General features: G+C 38.0%; 1 protein-coding gene across 2 annotated transcripts in view; it reads left to right on the top strand.

The window, feature by feature from the left end:
• Positions 1–26,058, top strand: part of LOC131683369 (neuronal acetylcholine receptor subunit alpha-7-like) — a 372,960-nt gene that overhangs the window by 169,057 nt on the left and 177,845 nt on the right. For both annotated transcript variants that reach the window (XM_058965291.1, XM_058965292.1), the window contains one exon: positions 12,337–12,476. In XM_058965291.1, the coding sequence (XP_058821274.1) occupies positions 12,337–12,476 (140 nt within the window). The remainder of the gene's footprint in view (positions 1–12,336; positions 12,477–26,058) is intronic.

Genomic DNA, 26,058 nt, shown 5'->3' with positions numbered 1-26,058 from the left:
ACCGGAATCGGTCGATTCATTTGAGCAGGAATAGGCAAGAATTCCGATTCATATTTCTGCAAAATTTGACTGGTATTCAATATACAACATTCGAATTGAAGTTCGTAAAGTTCGTTAACATGGAGTACAGAGTAAGCCAATCTAAACTCTTGGTTGATGTGGAATTCATTAAATATTATCGGACCCTATAACTGAGCTTCACTAAATTACTGACGTTAGTGTGACAGATCATCGATGAATTCAACAGATTATTCCGACTGCAATATTCTAAAATAGTTTTATAGAGCAGAACACTAACGAAGAAGGTGAAACAAAGATTGAAATATTTTGTGGAACCAGAAAATCTTGGTCAAATTTGTGCAGCTACTGAATCCAACTCCGAAAACTTTGAACATGTTCGAAAAAGTAGTTAGAATATCTATATTGAGTAATATATCCGATTTTCTTTCCGAAATTTCAGTACGGCACTTTTTACGCGAATATTAACTCATAAAACGAAGTAATGGCTCACGATTTCAAAAGTTGCTCCTTACACAGCCAATCCTGTATTTTGGGAATACAATTTGCGAACTCATCATCTGTTTGTGTATTTTAAGGTTGTGCACGATTCGCTGCAATAAACTGATCTGTTGTGCCAAAGAATGCAGTTGGCTTCCCGACAAACTGAATTGGTTGGGTTAAAGCAAGTTACAGAATAGCCAAAAAGACATCCGACTCTTTTGTGGAATTAGATGTATTGAAGCAGAGAGATGCGCTTACTGATTTGCTGTTCAAAAACTGCTGTCGGATAGAACGACATTATCATTAAAAGAACTTGCTTGCTTCTTGGTTCCGGGTGACTTCGACACCATTGGAGTCGATCGTAGAGCAGTGGAAGAGGCTTTCGCGCCCTTTCAAAGAGAGGCTGACAATATTGGCAAAAACTGTCAAAATAAAGTAAATTGTAGTTAATCGAGTACCAGGTCGCCAACACGGTGTTGGTTCCGCGATAGAAATGGACGTGGTATGAAGTTATGAAAGAGTTTATATATCTTGGAAGACTACTGGCACTAATGACATGCGATAACGAAAATGGCCGTGAGATAAAAAGCGGTTTGCGGCTGTAAATGGCATGAATTGCGTATTCAGCTTGAGTCCCGTAGCCTCGGACATGCACAAAACATTCTCCATTTATATCGCTGGTATTCCCTGTTGCTCTATACGGATATGAGGCATGGTCGTTGAAGAAAATAGATTATCGACTGGTTGATGTATACAAACATGCTGATATCGCCAGCATATGCGGCTCCAGCCAGATGGTAAAGGGAGGGCACGCCTACATGAAAAAAATGTATCTGATGCACGATTTGGAAAATGAAATTTTGAAGCTTGGAAACGCATTTCTCGATATACGTGAAGTGTTGCGAAGAATTTCTCAAATCAAACACAGAACTTCTTTAATATGTTTTTTAAGGAAGCCACTAAGGATGGTATCTTTCTGGTTGAATAGGGGGGCACGTGCCCCCCGTGCCTCCCCCTAGAGCCGCCAGTGATCGCCAGGTTTATGAAGCACGGAAGACTACAGTTGGCCGGGCAAGTAGTTAGTTTGTCTCATTAGAAAACAGCTAAAGTTCTGGGGCCTATTCTCACAGTCACGTCACTTGGTGACTAGAACAAAATTTCCTTCTAGTCACTAGGTGACGTGACTGTGAGAATAGGACCCCTGTTTAGTTGTGAACCTGGATGACGTTAGTGCAGATCCCTCACTCGAAGAATAGGTGCACGCAAATCTTTTTCACTTAAAATTGGAGAAAAAAATCTTAGGAAGAAATCGTCATGCCGACGGAACGATGATTGGATTTTTTCGAACAAGAGGGGAAATTCGACGCAATTTTCTTTGCAAGAAAAGTATGCCAGAACTCTGTTTCTATGCAGAAAATCGTGCGTGACGTGCCACCGAGGAACTACACAATTCACTCACATTTAACGATGAATTTCCATGGTAATTATTATTATGGTAATATTATAGCCACTGATAAAACTTAGATTGCAGCAATTTTTACTTAGGTCACTACCTATGCCAAAAAATACTCTTGAGTCAGACAGAATCAAACTCATTTTTTTTAAGAATCTACCTGATCCCGCAAAGAATCGATAATTCATTTTATTCAACTGGTTTTTGCTGAAGAGCATTGGTCCACGAAACTGGAGATTTTTTTCAAGTAGATTGTTTTTGATAAACCTAACTTTCGACCACAATTCGTATCGGCCGATTGCATTCTACTACGCCTAGACAATTTGGTAAAGGTAAACGGATTGTTGTCTAAATTCAAGTTGCCTTTCGCAAAGGGAAGGGGACGAATGATTTTCTTGCGCTGTTTTCAACGAAAATTCAACAGGCATGCGCTCTAAAGAGCAAATTGTTTCTGTAGTCTTGGTCAATGAGAAAACCCACGATTCTGTAGCAATAGTTATCTCGGATCAACTTCGCCGCTCATTCTAAATTATTCGTAAAATTTCGTATACTTCTAAATAACTATTCGTATAATTTGTTGGTTCCTCAAGGATCTTCATAAAGCTTCTCCTTTGCAACTACTACCTGAACGGTATTGATAAATATCTAAACAGCTCATAGAGCTAAAAAGAGAATTATGGCGTGATTTCTGTCACAGAGCTACATATTTCAAAAAAAAAAGCAATGCAAGGTATCTTTGAATATTTGTGCACTCTGGATGTTTTCAACGAAGCGGCGGTGGTCAGCTATTTTCGTCCGCGTCCCTTATCACCTATTTTGTAAGGTGATTCATCAACAGTGCTATCTTTGAAAATGAACAACCTTGGTTATTCAACTAATTTTTCCGATCGTATTTTATTGCAAATAATTATATTATTATTATTCATTATGTTCAGAATTGCACATAGTGTGTCGTATGTAATTTTAAATGTACTTTGATTTGATGGCATTGCAAGGGAACACGTATCCGCCGGTTGATGCCAATCTAGCTGACATCTATTTGGACAAAGCAAACTAATTTATTTGTTTGTTTAGTGTTTATTTGACCAAATAGGGAACTAATCCACTGGGAATTTAATGTGCGTGAGGAATACGCATGGTATTGTCTGAGTGAAAAAAGGAAATTGATAGTTTCTTTAGAAGAATGAGAAGCCAGCTACCAATTCGCAGCAGTCATACCAGCACGAAGAACATACGTTTTATTGTCATATTCATTGGCTCTCTTTTAGGCCAATAAATCAATTAAATTAAATCAATAATTTATGGTCAATTTTATATTGTCGACAACACTCCCGACAGCCGGCTGTCCGGAGTTCAAGTTGTTTTCGATGAACAAACTCTCTATAAACGGTTATCCAGAGGTTAAACGCCTTCGCATCGCGAACATTTACGTATCCTAGTCAATAAACTATTATGCACGAAAATAAATTCTCAGTCGCATCGCTTGCTTGAGGCGAATCCAGACTAACAACCCACCCACTACCCAATCCGTGGTACTTATGGGAGCGTCACTGAGTCGGGGCCTTCCGTTAAGTAAGTACCACATCAACACTTCCTTTCTCATATCCCAAGCTACGGTAAAGATGGTCGTGGCCAGCAATGGTGGTTCTCAGGCGAAATTCTCGCTTGGACTGGATCAATTGTTATTCCCAAACAATGCTCCTCAAGTAGTCTGGCTGGAAATGAGAGTCATCAGTCTGCAATCTACGAAGTATACCGTGCTTACGCAACGCAACGCAACGTAACTCTGGATGTTTTCAACGAAGCGTGGTCCAGCTCAATTTTATTCGCACATTAATTTGATCTTGGTAGAGCGTTCACGGGGGAAACTTACAAAGGTTGTATCAAATTACTATGCTCTTAGTAACTGAGTATGGAAGCCATTGTTTCGGTTCTGCCGCAATCATACATATTATCAAAGTGGAACGGATACAGTATCGTTGTTTGTCTATTGCACGAAATCGAATTCCATTTCTGGGATACCTCTTCAGTGTACTTCAGCCACGTGCGCAATTGGCAATTAATTCTTTTACGCATGTTTCTCTAAGGTTGCACGTTCTGTATACAATACACGTCCATAAAAGAGGATTTTCGTAGAGGTCCGGATCGTCTACGTTCGCTGGCTATACCCACTATGTACATCTCGTTCCTGTTGGAGGGATTCCATGAGAAACCGGTCGACCACAAAATATGACCATCGTCGATTTGAACGAAACTTTGTTCGGTTTATGAATCTCTATTATTTTCTCTGACAATTGCAATATTTTGATACAAGAGCAATTTTTCAACAGGGCGTAAACATTTGTACGTGCATCAATTTCATTTTTTTTGTTCGATTACTGTATTTTATTCAGCAAAACTTTCTGAGAACAAGTTTCAGTGAATGAATATTTATGTGCAAAAAAATATACACTGAAAAAAATGTTATGTCATTTTTCACAACAACAAAAATTTGTGTTAAAAATTTAAATTGTAAAAAACCATTTTTTTCTATTTTTTTATATTTTAGAAACAAAGACCTAAAGAGAAAAGAAATATTTTGAATGTGATTGTATGATGGAGAACTTATCGGTAAAAAGTTAGTCTAACAATAACTTTATTCATGTTTTTAAATTTCATACTAATTGACATACAAAACTGTAATTTTCTTACAGAATAGGGTTTCGCCCCCTTCCTAATTTTCGCCCCCCTTGCAAAACAATTACAAATAATTCTATCTGCTTTACGATCTGGACCTCCGCTTGCGACTATTATTGAAAAACAAACCAAGTCGAATAAAATGTGAAAACTGTCCTATTTTAAACAAAAATATTTCATAACGTATTTTTAATCGTAAATAAAGTAGTACCTGTAGAGCACTTATTTTCCTGAAAACTAAAAATGGTGACAATTTTTTATCGCGGGGAAAGTTATATAAATGTTGTGAGTAAGCGTTAGAATATTCAATAGTAATGTTTTTCAGCATTGCAGGAATACATGTCAACGCACATCCGCGATTATTACCTTTATTCAATTAAGTTTGAACAATTTTAAAACGTGGCGAAAATTAACGCAAGATGAAACTCAATTCTAATCTTCGCCCCTGGCGAAATCCCATATAGCGTTCTTTTCTTCGTATGGGTTTTTATCTTCGCCCCGTTCCACAGTGGTCCCAAAGTAGACTATTGATTTTAGCTAAGTGATGTGAAGCTAAGTGAAATTTCTTGAAATAAAACGCTCTTTCTTTCAATCACATCGGATCGTTGACTAATAGTGAGTTACGAAATTTATTTTCTTCAACAATTCAGATAGAAAAATACTCACTTCAATTAAGTTGTACAAAAACTTACCAAGAAGCTTTCTTTCGGAAACTCTTGGTTTTCGAGATACAGGGCGTTGTTTGTGAAAGGCCCCTCAAAAACAGTTTTTTTTATCATAACTTCGATTATGGAGCTTCAAGCGATTTCTGATGTTCTAGAAAGTAATATAGACGGCTAAAATAGACAATTTTCTAAAATACCATAACCTTTTTTCGCTTCGCTTTTCGCTATTTATAGAGCTATTCACTATTTCTAAGGTCAACATCTCTAAACCAAGTAAAAACGGATAAACTACTTGGTAACTAAACGAAAGTACCTTTTTTATATACTGGAAAAATAAGAGCGCCCCAAGACTGCTCTCTACCTATTCAGTTGCAGTGAAGATAATCAGATTCTGCAATCTATCTTTGAATCCAGCGCAGTTATTTTCGATTTCTAAAATATGTTATTAACAATTCAATTAAATTATATCAATAATAATTAGAAAACCTTTTACAAACGTAATGTTTGGTGTTTTACGAATTCTAAACAGCACCGAGCATGTTTCTAGGCTCTCTCTGTAAGGAAGACAAAACCTATCAAAATACAACCTCTCCATACATTTTTTTAATAGTTTAAAGAGAAAAAAGCCAAAAATTAATTCGTTTGGAAAACCTTATTGAAAACATATACAACGGAGTTTCTGTCTGTGATTAAGGGGTTTTATATATTAAGGTGCAGGACGAAAGGGAAAAAAATTGAAATTTTATGAAGGTATATAGCCATATTTATATCAAATACTTATTATACGTTTAGCGTAGTACAATGTCTAATTTGCAAAACCCACTTGTGAACATGAGTAAATATTAATAGGGTGGATGCTCCTATAGTTGAGGTGTACCAATAGTTTCAGTAGTGGGTTATACGCCTAGTTAAGGTTCCAACCATCAACAAATATTTTTTTATCGATTCATCGCACTAAAATTATGCAACAATAAAACTGTTATCCTTGAAATTTGCTCAAAAAACTGTTGAAAAAAATTATGTTCTTTGAATTTTAAATAGGTGCTACCCTGCACCTATAGTTGATATAGTGTACCTATAGTTGCAAGTCCCATAAGAAATCAATGGGATTTGCAACAATAGGACCAGAAATTAGCGATTCCACCACTATTAGTACATCTTTATATTTTTCCTATGAAGTAGGGATTGAAAGCTTTCGTTTAATGCATTAACATTGCCCATAGGTCTATTCATCGATTTTTAGCAGAAGTTTTCCTTACATCCACCCTAATTGTCGAAGTTATAACCATTTCCACAAAAGCGCGTTTTTCTCTAAGAGATTTACCGTGACTACGATTGCTGTATAACAGCTCAATTGAAAACATAAAAACAAAAATAATCATGGTGTCCTTGAACTATACATTGTAATTTTTTTATTTTTGCGAACGGGTACGATTTTTCCAAAATATCCACTATTTTTCTATTATCACTGAGAATTTTTTTAAGAAATTCATAACATAACATTCATATGAAAACCTTGACAAAAAAATGGAATCATTCAAGGACACGACAGTTAAATTATAAACAATTAAAAAAAGAAATTTGACATCGGTTGAAAACATTTTCGGCAGTCGTAGTCACAGCAAAGACGTTTTTGGAAAAACATGATTTCGAGATAATCACGTGCAAAGTTTCTAGTATATACCCGGGACCTCATTAGGGAATAGTGAATACGCTATAATGTTGGTTCTACTGCTTGGATATTTATAATAATTTGGGCAAACATTCTTAAGAACTTTATACTGCCGCTCTACGTATAATTGTCTCATGTGTATTGGGAATTCCATTGCACATGGAGTATTTTGGCGTATAATGATAAGAAAGATAAAAGAATAGTTATTGTTTCGATTTTTGGATGTACACATATATCCTTTTAATTTAAGTCAGCATCTGTAGTCATTTTGGGCATATTCGAAATATTTGAACGAAATTGAAATTGTTGCTCCAAGTCAACTACCAAAAAATATATCTGTTTCATTCATGATTTACATAAAGAATATCAGTTGATAATTCCAAAATGATTTTTAAAACATATGCTTGACATATTAATTTATGTATCCATTGCATCTGCTGCAAAACCGGAAGCAAAAAATTTTTAATCCTGTGCAAATAAGAAAATGTATTGAGAAGCCTTGGGGTGTCTTGATTTTTCTAGCATTTAGAGTATTTTTCTAGTAGTGCCATTTAGTTAACGAATGGTTTGTTCGTTTTTGAACGTTGCTATTCTCGTTCGTTGGCGCGTACATCGCCTTCCTTGTTCGCGCGAAATATCGAGAACACTCTTATGGCATATTCGTTTTTGACAGTGCACTACACCGGTGTAGTCGGTGCTACACTCATTCAAACTTGGGTGTAATCAGTCTAACTCATTCTTTGCACTACACCATTGTAGCACCAAGAAAAAACGAAAACGCCATTAGTAGTCCTTGCTCTTCGTGCATCCACACTCGCGTGTGCTCTTCAACGCATTTCTCGCTTGCGAGATAACAAAGCACACGAGACTTTGCAAGAAAAGCTTCCTGGATATGCCCTACATACTAGATGAAAGCTTGGGTTTCTCGCGAGCATTCCCGCTCGAGATTTTACTCAACCCGGGCGCGAACGATAAAGAGCGCTAGGCATGCTATTCGTACACGCTCGCGAACGAACGGACTTGGAGTGCTTCTCGCTCGTTTCGCAACACAACATAACAAGACTATAAATACAAGAGCTTGTAAGTTAACGTATTATTTGTTTAATAGTTAGTTTTTGAAAATATAATCAGGATTTGTCTAATCTTTTCTCGATTACCAATTCTGTGATATTGTAGCATGATAAAAGTCGTGAAATTGTGCGTGGGCGCACGGGGGCGAAAGAATAGAGCAAGAGGGTGGCGAAGATTAAATTTAGGGGGACGAAAATTGAAACACGTCTTGATTTAGAATTATGTTATTTTTTCGTTAATTTATTGTTTTAAATCACTTTTATTCAGTATTATTGGATATTATATGATACGTGATGAGAATGATAAAATAAAATTAGTTAGAGCAATTCAAAATCGTTGAAATTCAAAGTTTTTCCGCAAACAAATGCTTTAGGGGGGCGAATTATAGTACATTTACCCTATAATTCTTAGTCTTATTTTAAATCAAAATGTATTTAACAAAAATCTTCCAAAATGCGACAGTTTTCGAGATATTTGGAATTTTGTTCCAACAAAAACAGTTAATTTGTGTGATTATGCCCTTTTTAAAAGCTATTTGCGTTTCCCCTATCATAAAATGTCAAAAATCTAATGTTAAAGTTATTGTTAGACGTAAAAGAAAAATTTTCAGTGTATTTGGATCATGGAGAAGCTTTCAATGAAATTTTTTTCCTAACAAAAACTTTTGACATATTTTTTATAATTCTTACTATTTGCAGTAAAAACTACAATTTCAAACGCTATTTTAAATCAAATTGCTAACACAAAAATTTTCTGAAATTTAGTAGTTCTCGAGATATTTCAAATTTTGTTTTAACAACACAATTCTTTTGTTTTCTTACGACCTATTCAGAAGTTATTCGCGTTTCTTTATCAACAATAATATTTTTTTCAAAAGGCCCATAACATTTCCTGTGACTTTCTCTTTGACATCAAGATGATATTGTAAACCATTTGAAAGCTATACGAAAACAACCAAAATATGATCGAACTATTTAGTTTAATCGTAAGACCCTATGGTTGAATAGTATACATTTCAGTAACATTTCAGAAAATTTTTGTTATTAGCATTTTGATTTAAAATTGCGTTTAGAATCATATTCATAAAGAAAATTGTATTTTTTACTGCAAATAGTAAGAATTATAAAAATATGTCAAAAGTTATTGCTAGGAAATTTTTTTTATTAAAAGCCTTTCCATGATCCAAATATACTGAAAAATTTTCTTTTACGTCTTTAAAACGATAAACATTGGATTTTTGACATTTTATGATGGGGTAACGCGAATAACTTTTAAAAAGAGCATAATCACACGAATTAACTATTTTTGTTGGAACAAAATTCCAAATATCTCGAAAATTATCGCATTTGGGAAGATTTTCATTGAATACATTTTGAATTAAAATGAGAGTTAGAATTTTATTCTGTAAGAAAATTACAGTTTTGTATGTCAATTAGCATGAAATTCAAAAACATGTATAAAATTATTGTTAGAAAAACTTTTTCACCGATAAGTTCTCCATCATACAATTACATTCAAAATATTTCTTTTCTCTTTCTGTTTTTATTGACAAAATATAAAAAATTAGAAAAAAAGGGTTTTTTCACAATTTAAATTTTTAACACAAATTTTTGTTTTTGTAAAAATGACACAAAATTTTTTTCAGTGTATATTTTTTTCGCACATAAATATTCATTCTCTCAAACTCGTCATCAGAAAGTTTTGTTGTATAAAATACAGTAATCGAACAAAAAAAATTGAAATTAATACGCCCTTTTTAAAAATTGCTCTTGAGTCAAAATAATCTTACTGATTGTGGAAAATGTTTAGTCTTCCGTGCCGATGAAATGTGTAAAGTTTCAAAGAAATACAAGATGGTCGATCAGGATTTTAATTATTTTCGGACGGATCCTCGTGAAATTCCTTTGTGAAATGTTTCTAAAGTCAATTACTTCTCAAAGGAGGAACCTTCATATTTTTGATTTACCAGCTATGAGGTTCCGCATCAATAAAAATTAATGTTCTCTTCGCTCGCCGGTCAACTATAAAAAAGAGTCGGTGTTGGTTCATTTATGTCTAAAGAATAATGTGCAAATCTATTTAAGATGTGATTTTTTCAATTATTCCCGAAAATACAGAGAATCGTAACTGAACTTATCAAGAAAATATATTAACCATAATTATGTTGTTTCATAACTTGGTAATTCCAATCATAACAGAAGAACTGATTCACGTTCCAAAGATAAAATATTAACTATTTTCAGATGTAAAACCGAAATGTGTTAAGTGAAGTGACTGAAGAAACTCCCCAAAGCTCCAATTCAGCTCTTTATTAACACGAGAAAGTTAAAATCTAATTTCAGGATTAGCATCAAAATGAGGATCAATAATAAAAATTCTAAATTCAAGTGTCAATTGGATTCTCGTGGGTTAAATTCAACATCTACGGATCTCTCAAACTCAAACAAAAGTGGCTAAACTGTTTGTTATGAAATGATCGCGCGGACCTTGAATCTATCTATTGGATGCTTATTTTTCAGTGTGCGGTTCAGATGCTAGAAGACAGTGAGTTTCCCCGTGTCACTAGTGTTCCCGCGCATGTCACCATGGAACGTATTGTCTAGTGGATATAAGCGGCATTTTTAATAGGTCTAATCGAATGCATGGACCTTTGTTGCTAGGGTCGAGAGTAGAGACTTCCGGACTTTACCGATTCATGATAGCGGGAACATGGACGATTGTAGGTTCACGTGTTTTTAAATTTATAAGTACTAGACGATTCACTTTATCACCGGGTTGTTATCATATTTAACCCTCAAAAAGCAAACTAGAATTGTGACTCCATGAAGTATCGCTCCTAAGACTCAATGAAATCGAAAGCTTAGTTTTTGTCGTTTTATCAGTGAGAGAATCGAAAGCCCGAAACCGCTCGATCATTTGTATTTCAAATTACAAGTTCATTGAAACTAGATAACTGTAATTAGCCGGGGCTCTGAGATTCCTTACCTTTTTGAGGGTTAAGAGATCGCGAACGTGGCTAATCGCGAAGTGCTGCCAAAGATCATTTGGTGTATTGTCATCTTCGGGGGTCCTTGCATGGGACACTTCGAGTGTAAAAGAGTTCCAAACCAGGGCACATCGTTTTGCCCAGGGCACCTCCAGAAAGAATTTGGCTCTAAGCCCACTTTGAACATTATTTCATTATTTCGACCATGGCATAAGTAAGTAATGAAGTTCAAGTTAAGTACTAAATTTAATCACAATTTAGCTTAACTAAAGAGAAAGTAATCTTAGCCAAAGTTTCTCTGTGATATAATCACTGTATTGCATCAAAAATAATTAAAAACTCCTAAACTCAAATCTCAAGATCCAGAAAATAGATTTATTTTCCACCCAACTCTCAATTGTCATTATCTACGACTTTCAAAGACCACAACACACTATAGTACTTATTTGCCCTCCTTTTCAGCTATGCGTCAAACACAATTCATTTTGCGTAATCACAAACTTTTCTAATATGCCGACATACTCTTCGGCAATATTTCTACTAGCCACTTAAACATACATGTCACACTTCCTCGTACGCAAAACCACATCCTTGCGACGTGAGAAAAATTCAAGTAGGTATCAATTTCAAATTACACCCAACCCCAGTTCTTACTTACTCTACTGTCTGCATTTTGCTGCTGGTTGCACAGTTCCTGCTCTGTGATCAACTAGCTCGCTTGAATGCCTTTCACAATTTTCCCGAAGGGTCGTCGTATACACAGCAGTGTAGGTACCTAAATGGTAATGGCCCTATCGTTTTGAAGAAGCCTTCGGAAATGACAACGACGTGTGGATGTTTCCGGCTGAATAATTTCATGGCTTTGGCTTTTCTCGTCCTAACAAAAAGCGGCCACTTCAGTCCGAAGCGAAGCACTCTGCATGGCTGTGATGGTGTTGTAGTAGCACTTCGCAGCCTGCTGCTGTAGAAAAAGTTAAAATAAACAAACAACATTTCCTCCATACCATCTCCGACAACAGCAGGGTCTGACCAAACAGCAACGGTTCAACGTCAGTAGTAGGCGGCGAATGAGGGCGGGTGAAGGGCGATTTCGATTAAGATAAACATCACGCGTCCTTCTGGCTCGTCTTGGTCGTCGGTCGTGCTGCTCAACGGAAATTCAACTTCCGGTTGTTTCTTTCGCTACAAGTTTTTTGCATTTGTTCGATGCTCCACTCGCTTTACCGAGAAACCCACCACAAAGTATCGATTTTTCGCCGGCTACAGAAGTTTTAATTATTTTGCTATTTTGTTGTTCCGACTATTCTTGCAGTGTGTCTGGCTGGATACCACGAGAAGCGGTTGCTGCACGATCTGCTGGATACGTACAACACGCTGGAGCGGCCGGTGGTCAACGAATCCGATCCCCTGCAGCTGAGTTTTGGCCTAACGTTAATGCAAATTATAGACGTGGTGAGTATTTTTATGCCTGTTAGGTGTACCATTTATTTTTTTATTGGAGACGAACCACTGCGACCAGTATTTTGGTCCATTGTGGCTAGGTGTACCATATTACATTATACAAAACGTGTGTTTTTTACATGTACCTATAGGTGAAAAACTAGACATTAAACGTCAGAGATTATGATAAAATCTAGTCTTGAACATTCTGAATAATAGTTAAGTATCAAATGAAACAAAAGCTATTTCTAAGAACTTACGGTTATTTGAAAAATCTATAATTTATATAATTAAAACGGAATAGACTGGGATTTTGCATCTTATAATTCAGCGAATCAATCACGGAACTTTTCCAATTTAATTTAATCAATAAATTTAATAAAATTTGCTGCCAAATCGACGCGGAATCCTCTACAGACCCGTAGAGAGCACAAGGGTCCCCTCCATCATTATAGATTTTTCGAACACAGAAACGGTTAAGCTCGAAATTTATTGGAAAAATAGTTCTCTTCTATTACGTGTAGTGCATAGAAACGTTTGTGGCAGAACTATTATGAATAACTATTATAAGTCTTGAATAGCGTTTTTTCTCGGCTTGCTGTTTTCCAATATGGGACTCTTATGCTTTTATGGGCAGTGTAGTAGAATACACTTAGTACTGTGAATTCAAATTTTCATTTCGAAGGGTACTGCGGTTGATTTTTTTTGTTTTTTTTTACTGACGGTTCCTGTCCGCACTGAGCGCTTATCACCTATACCAGAGAGGTGACACCACAACCAGATATCGGTTCATCAACACATGGACCGGGACCGACGGCTCTAATTCTTCTGCGAAGGAAGACGTGACACAGAGTTTTCACCTCAGAAAATCTCAACGATCTCGGCTGGGATTGAACTTAGATCTACTGGGCTAAGTGGCATTCACGCTTACCACTCAACCACCGGCGCAGTCTATGATCAAAATTAGCACAAACAAGAATGCATGCAAATCGATTAAATTTTGCACTAAAAAGCAAGCAAGTTTAATCAGATAAAATACAGAAAAATGTTCAGCTAATCTTTCGGTTGAACGTCTTTTGACTACTACCATCAAATTCTATACAGCCACCTTGTCCATTTTGTTCGACACAGCCAGGGTCTTCTTCAGGATGGACTAATATTCCTCGATTGGATCGTGCTCTAGTGGGTTGGGATGGCTCTTGTCTTCAGGCGCAACCTGGACGTTGTTGGCGGCATACCACTACATACATGTCCTTTTCCCGTAATGGCAGGTTTCAAAATCCGACAAAATAGCATGGGTAAATCGTGTTGCTTCATGAAAGGTAGCAGACGTTTTTTTCATACACTCTTTCGCGTTAATTTCCTGGTTGATGGTTTCGGTTGCAACGAAAATGTCGCTATTCAAACCACTGGTACATAAAGCCTGCCAAATCAGATATTTCTGTGTGAAAATCGACAGCTGGCTTGAATACTTGAACATATCGGCCACTTTTCCCTTCCGGTTGCTATTGCGCTGGTGGCAGTTGATTTGGTCATTTTTATCGCTAAGTCGGCGTGCAAGTAGTAGGATTCAGACGATACGCGAGCACAGTTTCTCTTGCTTGGACGACAGTTTTATAACTGAAGAGCAAAATAAAAAGGGAGGCATCTTTCGGCACGAAGGCAAATGAGGGGTTAATATTTTTCTAATTTCGTGCAAAAAAATGCGTCAAATTTCAGCCGACCAAATCTTGATTAAACAACTTTTTAAATATCTCTACGAAATTTTTAGTTGTTTAAAAGGAGCCGATTTATGAATAGTTCGTATGTATCCAGGTGTTGGTATTGCATGGATGTTTTTCGGCAACAAAAAAACACATTCGGCCAAATCGGTGCGTTTCAACATTCCCAGCCTCTGAAAGTACAACATCTCATTTGCTCGATAGTGTCGCGGACTTTCTTCGGTCTCGGAGAAAACTGATGCAGGTTATGTTTCAAAGATTTTCTTCCATTTAATTCCACACTAACATAGTGGAATTAAATGGAAGAAAATCTTTGAAACATTACGTACATCCCACTAAGACCTCCGTTCGCGTATATATTGTGATGCAGGTTATTTTTCCGAGTCCTTTATTTATATATTTGGTACAAACTCACAATCACAACCTTATGCAAATTGCGAAAATATTAGTAAAATAGAAACGTAATAAATTAAAAAAAAGCAAAAAGAGCATTCAATGGAGGTAGAATTTAAAGAGAGAAACGAAAAACTAAATAAATAAGTAACAAACGAAGAAAACAATAAATATATAAAATAGAATAAAACGAGCCAGCAAAAAATAACGGCTTAAATAATGTAAAAAGATTAATAATATGCAAATAGTCATTCGTTATCGAGCACTCAGTCGAGATAGAAGTCTTTTGTCATCGGTCCGTACACTCTATAGCGACAAATAGTGTTAATCCGCGTTCAAGGTTATTGGCACACTCTACGCCTAGTTGAGGTTTCATTATTTTTCCCTTCTTTTGTGTTTCTGTTTCTGAGTACCGTTAGCCGGTCAGTGAAGTGAAGCAGTGTTCTTTTAGTAAGCCGTCTGGATACCGTTACATACACAAGCTAAGTATTAGTTTTCGTTTCCCCTTCTTGGTTGTCTTAATAACGTGCACTGGGCAATAGGCCCGTGCAAAAATGACTTCCCCTGACGGCGGTTCATCTCAAGGTGAGATGGACGTCGAAATAAAATCGGCTCCCCGGCTCAAGGTATATCCGAGCTCGGCCACCGGGCCATTTGTGATCTTCTTCCGGACCAAAGAAAAAAAGTGTTTGAATCTGTTGCAGATTTCTCGAGTTCTGACGGATCGGTATTCGGCCGTGACAGAAATATCGAAAATTCGCCCTGATAAGCTTCGGGTGGTGGTTAACAGTTCTACTCAGGCAAACGATATTGCTGGCTACGAGCCCTTTACGAAGGAGTACCGGGTTTATATTCCAGCTAGCAGGGTTGAAGTCAGTGGGGTCGTTTCCGATTCGAGTCTGAATTGCGAGGACCTGCTAAAATATGGGACTGGCTGTTTCAAAGACCCCATGCTTAAGCCAGTGAAGATACTGGAATGCAAACGTTTGCATTCAGCATCAGTCGCAGCTGACGGCAAGAAAATATACGTCAACTCAGACTCTTATCGGGTGACCTTCGCCGGCTCTGCCCTGCCCAATTACCTCCTCTTTGACAAGGTTCGTCTACCTGTTCGCCTCTTTGTGCCGCGGGTCATGAACTGTACTAATTGCAAACAATTGGGACACACAGCCTCCCATTGTAGCAATAAAGCCCGCTGTGGGAAATGCGGTGGGAATCATGCGGATGATTCCTGTGGTAGAGATGTCGAAAAGTGTCTCTACTGTGGGGGAAACCCACATGATCTCCCTTCATGTCCCGCGTACAAACAGCGCGAGGAAAATCTTAAGCGTTCCCTTCAGGGACGCTCTAAGCGATCTTTTGCAGAAATGCTTAAGATATCTACGCCACCTGTCTCTACGAACATCTTTACCAACTTGTCTACTGACGAAGGCGACTGTGATGAACCCCAGGAGGGAACATCTTCTGCTGTGCCTAGAAGTAGTAGAAAAAGGAAGAACATTTCTTCTTCCAAGCTTCGTCGTAAAGGCCAGAAGGTGTCTCTTCATGGTCCCCCTAAAATAACTACTCAAGGAAGTACTGGTGCAAAACCGAAGCAAGTCGCTCCCGGTCTCAGTAACCTGAGCTCAGAAAAGGAGTTCCCAGCACTTCCAGGAACATCAAAAACCCCAAGTGTTCCCATATCTCAGCCAGAGAAAGAAAACAGTGCTGGCTTAATAAATTTCTCTGACATTGTGGACCGTATTCTTACAGCGTTAAACATTTCTGACCCCCTTAAAAGTATCTTGATAAGCTTTCTCCCCGCAGTAAAATCATTTTTGATGCAGTTCACTGCGAAATGGCCCCTTCTTTCAGCGATTGTATCCTTCGATGGCTAATTCATCGAACGAGGTCAAGGATTTAATCACTGTTCTACAGTGGAATTGCAGAAGCATTATCCCGAAAATCGATTCGTTTAAAATCTTACTAAATAATTTGAAATGCGATGCATTTGCCCTATGCGAGACATGGCTCACTTCAGAAATAACCCTACACTTCCACGATTTTAATATTATTCGCTTGGATCGAGAAGACTCTTACGGAGGAGTACTTTTGGGGATCAAAAAGTGCTATTCTTTCAATCGGATCGACCTCCCCTCGACACCAGGCATTGAAGTTGTCGCTTGCCAAACCAGAATTAAAGGCAAAGACCTTTGCATTGCTTCCACCTACATCCCCCCTAGAGCCTCAGTTAGCCACCGACGGCTTTGCGATATTGCGGAACTCCTCCCCGCACCGAGGCTAGTTTTAGGTGACTTCAACTCCCACGGCACGGCATGGGGTTGCCTTCATGACGATAATCGATCTACCCTACTCCATGAGCTTTGCGACAACTTCAATATGACTATTTTGAATACGGGTGAAATGACACGGATTCCTGCCCCTCCAGCGCGTCCGAGCGCCTTAGACCTGTCCCTCTGCTCGACATCGCTGCGGTTAGATTGCATGTGGAAGGTAGTCTCTGATCCCCACGGCAGCGACCATCTGCCAATCGTAATTAATATTGCTAACGGTTCAGGGCCACCGAATACAATCAATGTTTCGTATGACCTCACACGAAATATTGATTGGAAGAGCTACGCGTCCGCGATATCCGAAAAAGTAGAATCGACACAAGAGCTTCCTCCGGAGGAAGAGTACGGGTTCCTGGCTGGCTTGATTCTCGATACCGCGATTCAAGCTCAGACTAAACGCGTACCAGACGCGAATTCACGCGGGCGTCCTCCCAATTCATGGTGGGACAAAGAGTGCTCAGACGTGTACGCGGAGAAGGCCGCTGCGTATAAGACCTTCCGAGACGACGGGCTGCCAGCTAGCTACCGACAGTACGCGATGGCGGAAACGCGCATGAAGAGTTTGATAAAAGCCAAAAAACGTAGCTACTGGCGCCGGTTCGTCGACGGACTAACGAGAGAAACATCGATGAGCACTCTTTGGAGTACGGCCCGACGCTTACGAAACCGAAACAGTACCAATGAGAGCGTGGAATATTCAAACCGTTGGATATTCGATTTTGCCAAGAAGGTTTGTCCGGATTCCGCCCCGGCACAGAAGATCTACCGCGCCGCGTCCCCTCACAATAACGCGAACGAAACACCGTTTTCGATGGTGGAGTTCTCACTTGCTCTCTTATCATGTAACAATAAAGCCCCAGGGCCAGACAGAATCAAATTTAACTTGTTAAAGAATCTGCCAGACTCTGCCAAGAGACGCTTGTTGAATTTATTTAATAAGTTTCTTGAGGGTAATATTGTCCCTCATGACTGGAGGCAAGTGAAGGTCATCGCCATTCAAAAACCAGGAAAACCAGCCTCCGACCACAACTCGTATCGACCGATTGCGATGCTGTCCTGTATCCGAAAGTTGTTCGAGAAAATGATCTTGTTTCGCCTCGATAATTGGGTTGAAGCAAATGGCTTACTGTCAGATACACAATTTGGTTTCCGCAAAGGCAAAGGGACGAACGATTGTCTTGCGTTGCTCTCAACAGAAATTCAAATGGCTTATGCTAGCAAAGAGCAGATGGCATCAGTTTTCCTAGATATAAAGGGGGCTTTTGATTCAGTTTCTATCAAAATTCTTTCTGAGAAGCTGCACCAGCATGGTCTTTCACCGACTCTAAACAACTTTTTGCTAAACTTGCTGTCTGAAAAACATATGCATTTTTCGCATGGTGATTTATCGACATCACGAATTAGCTACATGGGTCTTCCCCAGGGCTCATGTCTAAGCCCCCTTCTCTATAACTTTTACGTGAATGACATTGACGAATGTCTTGTCAATTCCTGCACGCTAAGGCAGCTTGCAGATGACGGTGTGGTCTCTATTACAGGTCCCAAAGCCGTCGATCTGCAAGGACCATTGCAAGATACCTTGGACAATTTGTCTGCTTGGGCCCTCCAGCTAGGTATCGAGTTCTCCACGGAGAAAACTGAGCTAGTCGTATTTTCAAGGAAGCGTGAACCAGCGCAACTACAGATTCAATTAATGGGTCAAACTATTGCTCAGGTTTCAACTTTCAAATATCTCGGGGTCTGGTTCGACTCTAAAGGAACCTGGGGATGTCACATTAGGTATCTGAAACAGAAGTGCCAGCAAAGGATCAACTTTCTCCGTACAATAACCGGAACATGGTGGGGTGCCCACCCAGGAGACCTGATCAGGCTGTACCAAACAACAATATTGTCGGTGATGGAGTACGGGAGTTTCTGTTTCCGCTCCGCTGCGAACATACATTTCATCAAACTAGAGCGAATCCAATATTGTTGTTTGCGTATTGCTTTGGGTTGCATGCACTCGACCCATACGATGAGTCTCGAAGTGCTGGCGGGCGTCCTCCCGCTGAAAAATCGATTTTGGGAACTCTCATATCGATTGCTCATCCGATGCGATATCTTGAACCCGTTAGTAATTGCAAATTTCGAAAGGCTTGTCGAGCTCAATTCTCAAACCCGATTTATGTCCTTGTACTTCGATTACATGGCACAAAATATCAATCCTTCTTCATACTATCCCAACCGTGTCAATCTCTTTCATGCTTCTGATTCAACTGTATTCTTCGACACATCCATGAAAGACGAGATTCGTGGAATCCCGGATCACATACGTCCGCAAGTGATCCCAAGCATCTTTCATAGTAAATTTCGAGAAGTCGACTGCAACAAGATGTTTTACACCGACGGGTCAAGCCTCGACGGCTCCACTGGCTTCGGTATATTCAATCAAAACCTCACCGCCTCATTCAAACTCAATGATCCTGCTTCAGTTTACGTCGCAGAACTTGCTGCTATTCAGTATACCCTTGGGATCATTGATACTTTGCCCACCGATCATTACTTTATTGTCTCGGATAGCCTCAGCTCAATCGAGGCTCTCCGTTCAATGAAACCTAGAAAGCACATTCCATATTTTCTGGGGAAAATCTGGGAGCGCCTGCGTGCTTTGTCTGTAAGATCGTACAAGATTACCTTAGTTTGGGTTCCCTCGCATTGCTCCATTCCAGGTAATGAAGAAGCGGACTCTTTAGCTAAGGCGGGCGCTTTACAAGGTGACATATATGAAAGACCAATTAGCTTCAGCGAATTTTTCAGTATCACTCATCAGAGAACCCTCGAAAGTTGGCAAACTTCATGGAGCAATGGTGAACTGGGAAGGTGGCTACATTCGATAATCCCTAAGGTATCGACGAAACCTTGGTTCAGAGGGATGGATGTGGGTCGGGATTTCATTCGCGTGATGTCTCGGCTCATGTCCAATCACTACACGCTGGACGCACATCTCCGGCGTATTGGGCTCGTGGATAGCGGTATCTGCGCTTGTGGCAACGGCTATCACGAAATCGAACATGTTGTCTGGGCATGCGCCGAGTACTGTTCTGCCAGATCTCAACTATTCGATTCCCTTCGGGCCCGAGGAAGATCACCCAATGTCCCGGTTCGAGATGTACTAGCAAGCCGCGATATTCTCTACATGTCCCTTATATACACGTTCCTCAAAACCATCAATATCCAAATTTAAATGCCCCTATCTTTTCTCTTATTATTCCCAGAAGTGCCCTCTTCCGCCTACCGTACCCCAACGATGGTTTGATACGACTCCAAGACGAGACAAAACATCTGTCGAATGAACCAACAACACGAGATCTACAGTACAACATCACACACGCAGCGCGGTGAGTTCCCGATCCGTATCTGAGCCGTACTACGAAATCGTCTGGAGGAACCCCTGCCGGCTCGAGGAAAACCGCCCGGCGTCCCAATACTTGATACATCCGTTCGAATCTGTAATCCTGGTCGTTGATTCCTGATGCCGGAAACTGAAAGTTTATATCCCCCCCCTGTTCAGCCTTGTCCACCCTCTTTCCCATGTCTCTGATACACAGATGTATGACTTCACCCCTTCTCCCCTTGAATATCTTCCCAAAACTTATGTGCCCCCCTATCTTCTAGTGTTAGTTGATCAATCCGTTCGAATCTGTAATCCTGGCCGTTAATTCCTGATGCCGGAAACTGAAAGTTTATATCTCACCCCCCCCCCCCTTCAGCCTTGTCTGCTCTCCCTCCCATGTCTCTGATACACAGATGTATGACTTCATCCCCTTCTCCCCTTGAATATATTCCCAAAACTTAAGTGCTTAGTTTTAGTTGATCAATATTTAATCTCGTTAAGAAATGCCCAACAGTACCACTACTTTAAAATAGCCCTAATTAATTCCCCTTAATCTTGAACCACTCTTTCTAGTTATTTCTAGTTAATAAGCTTGTAAAATGTTCCGCTTAGTTAATAATTAATTTCTCCTACAATCTCCCTTCTAAAAATCATAAAGTGAATTACTATACAAAGAACACACAAAATGACCCGTCCCCCAAATCTTACGAATATTATATTATACCCTCTTTTATATGTATAAGTTAGCTGTAAAGTTTTTTTTTTAGTTTCATTATATAAAACAAAATAATATTGAAATGTGTAACCCCCTAGTTTTAAGAAATTCAAAATGTAAAACAATGAAAAAATGGCACCTTTAAGCTAACGCATACGTGCCTTATCAAATAAACAAATTGAAAAAAAAAAAAATATGCAAATAGTCGAAATTCTACCAATATCCAAAATAGAAATTAATGCAAAGCAGAGAAACAACAGAAAATGGACCAAATTAATAAAATGGAAAAGTTAAAATTTTAAAGTATGTGATTTTTTCTGAAGAAATAGCAACCTGAAGCAGAATGAATAATTGAATCAATCAAATTAAACGAAAATATTGAAAAATGGTTAAAATAATGGAAAATGGGTAAACGACAAAATGAAAAATAAAATATAAGCATGAAAAACAACTATAGGAAAAGAAATGAAGACAAAAAAAATAAAAAAGCTAATAACAAGTAAACAAATACAGAATACAGAACAGAAAAAACAATAATACAAAATATTTGGTATATAAAAAATGGTACCAAAATTTAAAAAATGGAAATAATGATTCAGGAAAATGGGAAGAATATTTACAATATTTCAAAATAGAAGAAATGATAATGAACAAGAATGGAATAAATAGATAAAAATTAAATACCTATGGAGAATAAAAAAGGAGAATTTTGTTTAAATCAAGTAATTTAAACCTAATTAAGTGCAGTGGAATAATAGAAACAGAAAAAAATGGGAACAATTAGACAGAATAGATTGAAGAAAGCAAATAGAAAATAAGTGGAAATAGCCCAAAACAGACATAAGGGAAATCGTAGAAACCATGCTAAATCAAAATAGTTTAAATGTATCAAAATGAGAATGCTTGACGGAAATGGAAAAAATTGAGAAAGAGAAAATTTAAAAAATAAATGAGTTAAATATTGAATAAATTCATATAAAGTAAAAGCGGAAAAAGACCTAAAATATGATGAAACAGAAAACATGCCCAAAATCCACAAAATAAAATAATGTTAAACGTTCAAATGATAAAATGAAAAAATGTATTACATGAAATCCTAAATTGTTTAAATGGGTAAAACAGGAAAATGCTAAAGGTAATATAACATAAAAATAAAGAAAATGGGAGGAAAATTGAAAAAAATCCATGGAAAAGAAAAGCGCAATTTGAAAATTGATAAATGGAAAACAAAAAAATACGCAACATAAAAAAACTAAAACGAAAAAAAAAAGAAAAATATATGTTTTAAGAAAATGAGAGAGATCTGAAAATGAAAAATATAGAACAAGAGTGGATTGAGAACGTACTAAAATAGGTTCTAAAACAGAAACCATACCAAAATAAAATACAATAAAAAATATGGGAAATAATTAAATCAATTTAATAAAATTAAATGAGCAAACGGATGAAAAAGAAACAAATCAAATGATTGAGAATCATTTGCAAAATGCAAAAAAAAACATGAAAAGATGAAACGAATCCAAATAAATGGGGCAAATATAAGAAAAATATATGACGGATTATAAAAAAGCAGCAAAAATAGTATAAAGCAAAATATATAAAACAAAATGTAGAATAAGAACAAATGCAGAAAATAGAAAGAATAAAAAAACCAGGATGAAATGGAAAGAGAAGCAATAAAAAATGCAGAAAATTCAAATCTGAAACAATAGAACAAAGAAATTTGAATCAATCGAAACTCGATTATATGAATTATATGAAGAATTTCTCCGACGAAATTCCAAAAAAATGGAAAAATTTACTGTTAGTTAAACACGAAAGAAAACTATCGGATTCTCGCATTTTAACATTTTTTTTTTTCAAGTGAACGCGAGCAATTACTATGGACTGTTTTCTTCGTGCATTTCGATGTTCTTTCTTGATTTGTGGAGTTATTCAGAATTCGTTTCTCGAATCCTATTTGACCAATTGAGCACTATAAAAGAAGGTTGCTGGCTTTTCTTCTTCTTTCTAATGGATACTTTTGTGATTCATTTTGCTGTTACGACGGATTAATATTAGAAGAAATAGAAGTCGTATATCGTCCTGAAAAGATAAGAAACCTGTAACCCGTTAGTGTAACAATTTAGCACTGGGTGGAAATATTCCTTTTTTTACGTATACACTCCGTAGAGTGTATTGTTTACGTAAAGTTATGCTCACCAATGTTCCATATGATCGTTCGCTTTTTACGTTAAATTTTGTTTATATTTTTGTTCGTGAACGATTTTGTTAGATCAGATAGCTGTAGTAATTTTTGTTAAATATTTGTATATTCATAACATAGGGTTTAGTCAGGTAACCGCTCTCCTCTCGCTGCGAAAAGTGTGCGGACTATGCTGTACCATAGCGATGACAGCTATGCGGGATGTGCGTTTTTTTGGTGTTGGTTGTCTGACGGAAGAAAAAAATAGAAAGTGACGAACCAAGGCGATAAACAGACGTCTGCCAGATTACGTTTTTTTGTTTTCGGGACAGTTTCCCGCCACGATAGCAAGTGTAGCGAAGTGTAGCGAAGTGCGCGAATGCGACGGTAAAATCACCCGTCGAGATTGCCGGCCTGTGGTTCGGGCACAGTAAAAACTACGGTGTCGGTTCGCCAACAGAGTAAGCTAACAGCAAAGGAGTTCTTTCGCTACCCCGGCTAATTAACAAGGAATCGAACATCGATCGTTTTCGCTATAGAGGATAAGTCGAACGAGCCTAGCTCTCCTCTATATCTAATAGCCAAGGAGAACGAAGCAGGGCGGACAAAGGTTCCCCCTGGGAAGTTTACTGCGGTAACTTCTGGGATCGTTTACGGCGAGTAGACGATCCGGTGATTCGTCACCAACGTCGCTAGGGAGGTTCCAACAAAGGAGCCAAGCTCACCTCCCTAGCTAAACGCCAAGGACCGCTGCCGGAGCAGCCAACGGAACCCAGACGAGTACGCGGCCGATGTTGTCCCGGCCTGCCGGAAAGAAACCGCCCGCCTTCCCTTCACCAGCAGCATTGGGATCCCACATCAACAGCAGTGAAGGAGAGTTGATGAAAATAAACGGTAAAGTTAAATTTTATTTGTTTGTTTACTTTTTGTTGTGAAACGAAAATCCGAAATTCTGTGGAAGCACCTAGGCCGCCCTGAAAAGAAGGGTTCACCGGGCAAACAAGAATCCGAGTAGTGGGCAAACCCCTACTTACAAACCGCAAGTAAACTACTGCTTCTATTTTGACCGCATAGCTTAAGCAAAAGAAAAAATTAACCACTGTTTTTGAAACCTATCCGCAAATTGCAGAACTTCGAATCATTTAGTAAAATACGAATCAACGCCCGGAATTTCAAAACACTTAATTTTTTTAAATAGTTGCCTACTAAACGTTAAAATCATATTTTAGTTTTCACAGTTTTCTTTCAATTAGTCTTTCATGCAGTATAAACTATATGATATAGCTTACGAATAACTTTATGGTAGAAATTTGACCATATTTGGTAATCCCTATTTTGGCTAAGACGAACCTTTGATCACAGTTCAGTTTGGTGTTATCAGTTTAACACAATCATTTTGGTATCGTTCATAAAACCACATCGTCAATTCAATCGAAAATACGTGCTTTGAGAGAAAAACATTTTTATCATATTCGCAAAATTCTTGCGAAATCCAAAAAAACTCATGATATTTCACCAAATCAAATATTTGATCTTCTAATTGAGAAAATCGTATATTTGTTTTCTAACATACTGCACTTAGGCAAGTTGTCCCAATTAACTCATGCCAATATTGAAACTGTAATAACATTTTTCAATAAATTGTTATTGAAATAATATTTGTCAGAATCATTCCTTCTGTTCAAAGTGTGGGCCCCTCTGCAACTCCGGGCCCGGGGGGAATCGCCCCTCTCGAAGGCCCTCTGGTCCTCTGTATAAAAACAAACATAGTGCGCTCCACGTCGGCAAATAAGGATATAGGGTGAAGTGCCTATTTTCACCATACTAAGGAGGGCGCCTCACTGATTCATTAATTACTCGGCCTACAAACAATGGAATGCGTACAAATTGCCATCAACAGATTTGCTTCGTTGTTAAGTACCAAGATAATAACATACATGCGCTGAAAACAGTGAAATTCTCGTGTTTGAGCGAAACGTAAACACGAATCGAGTGCCCCTATTGTTGTGCTACCATTTGACTCAATGCGTTAAACAAAGATTGCAGACACTGCTCTAACCAACGGCTTCAAATGGGTAGCGTGATAATAGAAACATAGCGATAATGGGCTCATCACCCTACATTCTGCGAGTATCCAACCAACCAACTTGGGGTGCTAAAAATATTCCTAATTATACAATTTTTGAAAAAAAAATCCATCTTTAAAATCTATAGACTAATGATATTGAAGTCTTAATTGTACCTATACAAATTTAGAGGTACTAGTGATTTTAAAATATTAAATCACAGCAAGATACTAGTGATATTTCATATGTAGATTTGACTATTTGGCCGAGTTGTTTTCGTCACTTCAGAAACACCCTAACGCACTTAGAAAAATCTTCGATACAGCATAAAACTTCCGAGTAAAGCTCGCGATCGTTTTACACTGTATGCTTCTTTATGACCATCATCAGTATGGAGCACGTGAACGCAATAAAATCTGTATTTTATTTACTCGTACCATTGGACCTATTCGTTCCGATCCGTATCGGTATACGTACCGCTACAGAATGCCTGGTTCTTTATTATTAGATGCAAACGCTTCTACCGTTATAGTTGCACGATGCAAGCGCTAAAGATTGCGAAAATTTATTTGGAAAGTTAGATCTGAGATAGCAGATTTTATTGAGTTAGCCGGAATGGTTGTTTATCATTTCCCCGCTTAGATTGTATTACCAATCGGCAGTGGATTCGAGTCTAGGGTCTAATAGTAAATGGAAGGTACGTTAGATGAAATAAATATAAAGAATTATACCTAGCTCCAGAAGAAAGCGACTCTTGGATTAATAAGTAATTGTAAGTTCCTGTTGTATGTTTAATAGAATATGTAGA

The sequence above is a fragment of the Topomyia yanbarensis genome, chromosome 2, assembly GCF_030247195.1.
Source record: "Topomyia yanbarensis strain Yona2022 chromosome 2, ASM3024719v1, whole genome shotgun sequence".
Lineage (NCBI taxonomy): Eukaryota > Metazoa > Arthropoda > Insecta > Diptera > Culicidae > Topomyia > Topomyia yanbarensis.
This window is presented reverse-complemented; position numbering and strand designations above follow the sequence as displayed.